Raw genomic sequence first — 9507 nt, forward strand, 5'->3', positions numbered from 1 at the left:
CATTTCTATTGAAACCCTGCTTTTCTTTTTCTTTCTTTTTTTTCCCCCTTTTTTTGTGGTGTTATTGGAGACTTTTGGAGACTCTGGAACAACCTTCCAGCTGAGTCAGAGCAGCGGCCCGTACATTCAGGTTGCAAGCGATGAAATCTTGCTGTTTGGGCTATAAACACCACTACGGCAGATTTGAAGGGTTTTTTAAGGGTATTCACAACCAAAACTAGGGAATGATGCAGGAATTACAACAGTTTTGTGTATACAGTACCTGACAGTTTTTAAGGGGCCAAAAGTAATGGGAGAGTTTTACAATCATTAAGCAAATGTTCACATTCTATGCATATTTTGTTGCAAATAATGTGCAGGTAATTACAGCCTGAAAACTGGAATTCACTGACAAAATCACAAGTTGCTAGATTTCATCTCTGCTGACACTCAGTCGGATTCAAGGTAATGATTGATTTTTTTTCATTGCATCATTTTCACATTGTTTTTTTTCTTCAGAACTCACACTTTCAATAAATAGAATTAAGTAGTTCCACTAGTGGTCCAGTATATAGGGACTATTCAGACCATGCTAGAGAAAAAAAATCCTTGGAGCAGTTGATGTTGACTATGACTAACTGTGTGATCATGTTGTCTTACGGTACCTGTTAGGGTGGTACAGGTGCTTGTGTGGCTCCGCCAGGTCCCAGCGCTGGCATTCCTTCCCACTTTCTGTGTGGTCCATGGGTCCTCTGTAGTCCTCCCCATTGCAATGTATACACTCCACTACACAACCATGACACACGCATACACGCAATCATCATTGCAAAGAAACCACTAACAAATCAAATGAGAATGAATTATATTATTAATAAAATGAACTCTTTTTATTTTAAATGTATATTTTACACTTTTGAACCTCATTTACCGTATTTACTGGCCCATCTGTCTGGCTTAAAATTCAAACACGGCCCTTGAGGACAAAGGTTGTCCAATTTATGGTCTCTAGGAAAACTAAACAACATGTAATTGCATACGTATTAGATCACTATAGTACGTATTGTAATAAAACACCCCTTGTTTCTGTGGCACGAATTTGACTGTCTACACACACATACTTATACACACAAGCATTTATTAAGTGAGAAAGCTATGAAGGTGCCGATTCCTTTCATGTAAGCAAAGCTCCCATTTGTTGCTCACTGAATACTACAGTACATGCTGTCTACTGTCAACAACACGGCGCGTGCAGAATTAGAGGCAGATGTCCGTGGCGGAGCGTGTTTCTACCCAACGTGCTGTGTGCGTGCATAAGTTACTTTCGCGAGCAAATTGTGTGCCTCTGAGGCGAACATGTTTCCCATTAAACAGGGGTGTCAAACTTGTTTTCATCTCTGGTCACATGTAAACCAGGATTAGGGTTTCCAAATGAGGGTTAGGGTTTTAAAATGAATTCAAGAAAGCTTTAGGATTTGAAATGGAGTTTCTCGGTATGTTTAATTAACCCTTAAATGAAAACATTCTCAGTGAAAAACAGCTTCCTTGGATTTCCTGGTTATTTCTTGTTTAAAAAAAAAAAAAAGCAATTTAAACAAAATCTAACTAAAAATGAATAAAAACCTCTCAAATACTGTCATCTAAAAAAAAAGTCTCAATTTATTTCTCCAACATTACTTGATTATGTTTAGTTATCATTCATAAACCGCAATATGATGGAAAAAAAAAAAAAAAAACATATTTCAATCTTTGACAAACTAACCCGACATTTGCAGCTAAGGGTGGTTTTACTGGAAGCCCTACTTGTTACTTTGAAGTTTTATTTTCATTTTTGTTTGGTTTTTAACATATGTCATTGCTCAAAGAAGAAAGAAATATATTAAAATCAGTAATCGATTATAAATTATTGACATTCCAAAGGCCCGAATACAATTCTCAATCATTTCACTTTGGAACTTTTTTTGTGAAAAAAATAGACATATTTTCTGTTGGTTGAGTGAAAAAAAGAAACAAACAGATGTTGGTCTGACAAAAACATGAAAAAATGAAAAAAATAACAAGCTCTATATCTTATGTTACATCATTTCGTCTTGAAAAGAACAACAAAATCATTAAATGTAAACACATTTATAGTCAAGACTATTTAGGGTCCTCCGTGGTAATAGTGTGCGTTTTTTTGTTTGTTCTTTTGTAAAACACTGTCCTTGCTCTAAAAATAAAAATTCAGTGACATTATGAGTTATCGACCTACCAGAGGCCAAGAACAATGTTCTCGGTTTTTCTATTTGGAAACCTTTGGGGGGAAATAACACATATTTTGTTTTATGATGAAAAAAAAGTAAGAATAAATATTCCTGGTTTATAATAATTTATGATCCTTATAACCCTCTTCCAAATATGTATTTGTGTTCTTTTTGTGCATAACATACACCAAATATAAAACAAGTTTTACAGAGTTGAATTTTATTCTTCAGGAGAACATTCTACAGTTAGTATGGGAAACCGCTAGGCAAGGTTAAATGCTTGAGGTTTGTGGCGAGGCTAATAAGACAACTCTTTCACAGCAAAAATTTATGTTTGACTTAAATATACGTATCAATGATAGTGAATGAGTTTACCTGCCAGCCTAAAGTAAAAATAGTAAAAAAGGGTCTTTGATATTTAAAATTGTCAATGGCAGTGAAAGAGTTCAATTAGTGTTTCAATTTTGGAATGGACATTTCAGAAAAGGAGATACATATAATCAAAATGGGGTTTCAGTTTCAAGGTTACCAAATTTGCATTTGAAACCCTCTGGCTTGAATTATGCTGGACCTCACAAGTTCACCTGAATTTCCTTAACTTTCCACTCCTAAACATGTGTTTGTGCATGCGACATACCATGAGAGCACTGCGGTATTGCACACTCCTGGTGTCTGTGACGCGGGTCGGTGGTGAAGCACCACGGGCCGACAGTGGAGTTGTCCGGGTTTCGACAGTAGTTCTCCCTGAGGTCCTTCTTGCTGAAGCGCTTGGACATGAATCTGTCGGGAGCAGAGCAGCCGTTACGCAAACGTGCGCCACATGTGCAGAGGCCATCTGCAAGCTGTTTGCAGGTAGCGTGTGGAGAGCGCTCTTTGGGAAGAGAAAAACAAACAAAACTGAATACACTCAAGGCCACAGTGGCCGCTGTCGCGAGTGGTTGGCGTCATATCAGCGTGCGCAAATTTGATGCATCATCACGTCAGTAACTTAATGAGAAAACATCCATCTAGCATGTACACAGTCATGAAAGTTTGTTACATAAACATCTGGCGCATAATCACCTCCAGTTCATCGATTGTACAGCATAAGTTAGAGTACCTACCTGAATGACATTTTTGGCCAAACTAACAGAACAGAAATACAGTACTTCACGTAAACTGGCACTTAACCTAGGGCTGCACGACGACCAAAATAATAATCACGATTATTTTGGTCAATATTGAAATCTCAATTATTACGAATCAGGTGAGAAACTCAGTACCATTTCACACTGGTAAATAATATGTTAGGGTCAGAAAAGCAGATGCTTTTGTCATGCAAACATGTGGGAAACATTGCCCCCTTGTGGTAGGATGACAAAGTGCTTGATTTGACTTATGAAAAAAGTGATTGACTTTTTAAATGTTAACATCGCAGAGGATGAACCTAATTAATCGTGGCAGCCAATATTGTGATCGTGATTAAAATTTGATTATACGTGCAGCCCCAACTTAAGCTAAACATTTTTTTGGGCATTGACAGACAACAATAAAATGGACAAACTGTACCGACAAGATAGACTATGCGGGTTATTATTGATAGCAGCTCTTGGATAGAAGCAGAACCATAACAACCAGAAAAACAGATCATATTAGGCATCATCAAAAAGATACTATCACTTGACCTAACCGAACTACACTAAGATTGTAGAAGATGGTGACAAAAACTAAGATAATTGTAGCCAGAAATGTATCTTACTTGTGTGATAATTTAGATTAAAAGAAATTAAAAATGCAAGCAGTTGGTGGCTTTTAGGCTTTTACAACTCATTCTGACAATATTTTTCTTCGAGCCGCTGATATATAATACATCTCTTCAATCAGGCCAAGGATCCCATATTTTCTTCTTCAAAAAAGCTATCAGTTTTTAAATGTGGGGATGTAAAAATGAAGTTTTCACAAAACCCCAAAATGGGCACACGCCATAAAAAAATCGACTGAAGTACAGTACCAAAATATATTATTTGTACTTGATTATTCCTCACCATTGAATAGAACACAATCAAAGCAATATATTACTCAATGAGGTCGTAGCGAGAAGCAATGTAAACAATCGACAATGATGACGGTGACTCATAAATTCTTCATCAGGACCGCACATGGCCTGGTCCTCCAGGGAGCCAAACAATGAGCCAAACTGTTTTTTCAAGTGATGACGGAAAGACCATCTCTAAACTGGTGGCGTAGTAAACCTTTGGAAGAAACGGATCCACATGCCATCTGGATAGCTCAGTAAGATATCTTTGCTGATTGGCAAGGAGTCATAGCATGCTTAGGGAAATAACATTTCTGCATTCTGTATTTACATTGATCCAATAAGCTCAGTTAATACATTGGTATACAGTTGGTCATTTGAGAATTTGAAGTTATGAACCGCATGATGACCTAGCTTGCAGAACGGCATAACAATACATGGCAACGTAGAAAAAAGGCACAGTAGGTAATTGTCATACTGACTGTTTTCTATTTGCACCTAACAATGCCTAGTTGTCAAAGTTCAAATAATTACACGAGCTTTTCGTTTTTCGATACATAGGGCAATTCAACTACAATTTTAAACCAGCTACCTGGAATCAAAATTGTTATTTTCTTCTGTCTTATAGCAGTGACAATAGCTATTATTTTGTTCAGCTGTCCTCTCACCGATGACTGACTTAAACATGTTGTTTTTTCATATGAGGGATTTTCCCACCAGTCAAACCATAGACATCCACTGTGACTATAAACTTTGACACCAGACAAGACATGCATAGAATCCCTCACGATGACTCACGAGTGTTTTGGACTTTCATCATAGCGTACTGGAGAAAGAATTTTACTCTTCACATGAGTATATGCTTCTTTAGTTGGCTTGTTTAATTTTTACAGGGCATGCGATTAGAAAAATATGAGCTTTATGTGGGAATGTAACTCGGCAGGGAGGTACCTCCAGCTTCACCTAAGGCTGTTACATATAATCCACGCAGACATATATTTGTGTAAATAAAAAGCCTGTAGCGAGAAATGACGTGTGCACTCTTGAAGAGGGATTGCACTCCGGGAGCTCTTATACTCTTATATCGTGTATACGAGCATGCCTCGTAGCCTCCAGCTACTGACTAATTGCATCACCATCGGGCCAAAACAAACACAGATATACAGTATAAATATACATTGAAGATTCCTTACTTGTGTTCATGAGGAATAGGGGAGGCCCAGGCTTGACACAGGATCCCACTGACTGTCACTGACCTTCGACCCCTGTAGCTCTCACCCGTACCCGTGATGCACTCGCGAACGTAGTCTGGAAAAAAGAATCTGAATATTTACGGTCTCGCTTTAATGAGATAAATGTGTTGCATGAAGACCTTTCCACATGTGTTGGGTATTTGGATTTTTTTTAGGGCGGGAAGAGTTTCCACAGTTTATTCAAAAGGTCGCCTAATGACCCAAAATGAAGCATAATGTGCTGCGGCACAATAAACAACGACGTCGGTCCTTGCCCTTCCTTTGTTTACCTCTTGAGGGAAGACATCTTAACAAGGCTAAAAATACCTTTGGGTTGTTTTTTTTTAGTTGATTTCAACCAATTGTAACAACTGATCTCGACACATCGCGCAGGGTAATCACCTTTCTTTTGATAAAGTTGGACATTTAAGTCATGTTGTGTCTGGGCGACGGGTGAGTTACGGTCAAAAGACAGCCACTGGCATTTCCTGTTTTGGTGATCATAGAGGAATGCTCTGGACACAAAAGCAAATGAAAGTGAGAAGAAAACAAAGGAGGAAAAGTGAAGCTTATATTTCATTCCCATTGTTATGTCATTCAACACAATTAAGACAGGTCCACTTAACTCAAAAGACAACTGAATGAAGAATTGAAGAACAATTGAAGATGTTTTTTATTAGTCATGAGCCAATTTATTTTTGGCCTGTTAACATGTAGGCATGTGAAAAATTAACTTTTGCTTGGGTTGCAAATCCATGGTTCCTGCTGACTGTTTTGTAAATTGTGCCCTTAATGCTAGTTTCACATAGCATTTGCAACATCACATTTGGGGGGAATCATAATATAAGTAAACACAGCGAAAAAAAAAAAGTCTTAAAAAAATACATTAAAAAAAACAAAAAGTCTTGCTATTTTGGCATGGGGAGGCTGTTTTAGTGGTCCTTCACAGAATAAATGGTCCAAAAATTGCCAACAAATTCAAACTATGCAACCTATACGTTAAAGTGATGCTACACTGGGACGAGTTTCGGTTTTTGTCATTGTGTGTCGGTGGCACATTGCAACAACACTTTGCCTTGTGGAATTCTTTGAAACTTTAGCCCCGAAAGGCAGTTTAATTTTGCCACATGAAATTTTGTAGTCATGTGTAGCAAGAGTAGACAAACATAGAGTTTGCTACGTAGGAATCATTTTAACATCATTCTGTCCATTTACAGTCATTATTCGAATAGGATTAGAATAGGATTTTTTTTTTCTAATTTCTCAAAAAAAAAAAAAATGTGTGTGGAACACATTACCACAAAGTTTCATGTCCCAATTCCCCTGGAAGACTGAAAGTTTAGCCTCCGAAGCCTTAGCAACACCAAAACTTAGTAGACATGTATAAAGTGTAGATACAGTACACACACGAAAAAAGAACCTATAAACACAAAGACATTTGGGTATAAAGTACCAATTTTTGGGTCACCTTCATAATTTCAATGCTTTTGGTGCGGACATTACCTGCAGGTAAAAGGAAGTTTTTTGTTGCGGCTGCAGGTTCGAGCGCACTTGGCCATGTTGACTTTCCTGCTTTTGGTCAGGTGGGAGGGGCTTGGGGAAGTAACGACCAGACGCAGGCCATCAGTCCTCTGGTAATCCTGCAGTGCATTTCTTCTGCACTCTGACACAAAGACATCACATACAGTATGCAGTGGGCAGCATTACGTACAATCCAATAAGATCTGATGTCATTATTCCAACGAATACTACTCAGTTTTGGGTGTAGTAATAGGTTTAATAATGTAGTTGTGGTTTGCAGTGGTGAGCATCACATTGTCAGCTGTTCCTTATGTGAGGAAACTCATTTTTACAACCAAATTTGGTCAGCTAGTGTTGATAATGGACCATGAATAAAAGCGGTATGACGAGGAAGTAGAACCACAAGCTGATTGAAATGCTGATGACACATGCAACTGTCACATAACATGTTATAATATAGTTTAAAGTACATTCGAAATACTTAACTATGCGCTGACATGACACACATTTTAACCAATATGATATAAATCACAGGAAGGTCTGTACATAGAGTAATTTTGTAATTAGAGCTTGTCCTTACTAATCTCAGTTTGTAGATTTTCCCAGCAACGAGCAAGAAAGAAGCAAAATACACTCTGGACTGGTTGCCAGCCAAGTGCAGGACAGTGTCGAACAAATGTGTCTCACTCTCCAATTATTAAAATTAGCTACATTACTTGTTACTACTTACTTTGTCAAAGACTCATACTTGCCTGCTTTTGTGAAAAAAAAAAAAAAAAAAAAAAAAAAAAAAAATATATATATATATATATATATATATATATATATATATATATATATATATATATATATATATATATATATATATTTTTTTTTTTTTTTTCACAAAAGCAGGCTTATGTCACAGAGATTAGTTTTGAGTTATTGATGAAAATAGGAATTTTTGACAACAAGTTCGTTAAGGTCTTGAATTTCCTTTCCCAGCAGTCAAAAGCTGTACATTGTAATCAAAGTATATGGAATTACTTTGAATAAGGGATTAGTGGACAATGTGCACCAATGTGCCAAAACTTTAAATGTGTTTTTCACACAACTATGGATTTCACCTTTCAGATTATTGTAACTTCATCAAATGTTGAGCAACCTCAATGTAGTATATCAAATTAAAACAAATTACTGGTGTGGAATTAGAATATATGAATATCTCGATTTTCATTTACAGACACAAGTTATTTATTTATTTATTTGTATAGTATGCTCCCAGTGTACCTGGCAGCTCCCTGTGTAGCAGCAGCACCAAATGGTGTGTGAAATTAAGCCTTTGTGAATCACTATATTGTGTACAGAGTGCTATAATCCACACCAATTACCAGATTAGAATATTTTATAGAAGACAAGAAAATGAAATGTAAACAGTATAATAAACATGGCACTTTGGTAACAGTCTGTCAAATATGTGTTATGATGATAAGATAACAATGAATTACAACAATAACAAAACATTTCTAAAGATCATTAGATTTGATGTTTACTTTTGAAACACTTTATTGTGATACTTTGCAGATGGGAATCTGGACAGTATGTGTCGTCATTCCATTTGAGTGACACCCGGTTATCCCCAATGACTCACAGGAACCCTAATTTATCACTAACGTATACTGTAGACTAGGATCATGTCATGCAGAGTCGTAGATCATTTGAACTGGGACTGATACGCACGCAAACAAACGCACGCGCACACACGCACGCATTTCTGTGATGACGCATGCAAAACATTGACAAGGCGGTCATTAGGCGTCACAACTAGGTTCCCTCTTACACACACAAACGCACACTCAAATTACGTTTTCTCTCCAGAGAGATGCATTTACGATTGCTTGACAGTCACGTTCCACTACAGGGCATTTGTGGACGCTTACAGCAACGGTTCATGAAAAAAAAAAAATGAATCGAACTGGATACGTGCATGGAAATTGTTCATGTCAGGTTGAAACATAAGTGAATGAGTTGCTTTTTTATGCTTCACGGGAAGAAAAAAAGCAAGCGACGCTCAAACTTACCTGAGTAGGACAACACGGAGAGAGTCAGCACTAGCTTGTAAATCCACATCACGATCCACGTATCATATACCACGTATCAAAATAAGCAGTGATAAACGGTGGGGGGGAAATAAAAAGATCCCAAAAGTACAAGAAGAGTCCGACGCTCACTGTGAGATGTTGCTTCTGCCACTGCGCAGATGATGCGTCTCCTCTCCTCCAAGTACTTCTTCCCAGGCTTCTTCACCCCTCCTCCTCCTCCCCTTACTCAATAGCCCTCCCTCCTCTTCTCGCCCCCACCCCATTGACTTCTTATTTCAGGCTTCCTAATCCTTAGCAGAAAAGTCACATTGCGGTGACAAAACGTAACACGTAACTTTTATTTTGGAAAAACAACAACGGCAATTTCCAAATTGATATTATAGATATGCACTTGACTGGAATTACTGGAAACAATAGTTTTTGCTCTCAAATGACAAATG

General features: G+C 37.5%; 1 protein-coding gene across 1 annotated transcript in view; it reads right to left on the reverse strand.

Annotated features, from left to right (window-relative positions):
• Positions 1 to 9209, reverse strand: part of hgfb (hepatocyte growth factor b) — a 28436-nt gene extending 19227 nt beyond the window's left edge. Inside the window, exons 1-6 of the mRNA XM_088417674.1 lie at positions 9047 to 9209; positions 6969 to 7128; positions 5868 to 5980; positions 5427 to 5541; positions 2857 to 2999; positions 645 to 765 (exon numbers count right to left, since the gene is read on the reverse strand). Of these exons, the coding sequence (XP_088273800.1) occupies positions 645 to 765; positions 2857 to 2999; positions 5427 to 5541; positions 5868 to 5980; positions 6969 to 7128; positions 9047 to 9095 (701 nt within the window). The 5' untranslated portion in view covers positions 9096 to 9209. The remainder of the gene's footprint in view (positions 1 to 644; positions 766 to 2856; positions 3000 to 5426; positions 5542 to 5867; positions 5981 to 6968; positions 7129 to 9046) is intronic.
• Positions 9210 to 9507: the final 298 nt, after the last annotated feature.

This window comes from Hippichthys cyanospilos, chromosome 6, assembly GCF_059441005.1.
Source record: "Hippichthys cyanospilos isolate Australia breed blue-spotted pipefish chromosome 6, RoL_Hcya_1.0, whole genome shotgun sequence".
NCBI classification, from domain to species: Eukaryota; Metazoa; Chordata; class Actinopteri; order Syngnathiformes; family Syngnathidae; genus Hippichthys; species Hippichthys cyanospilos.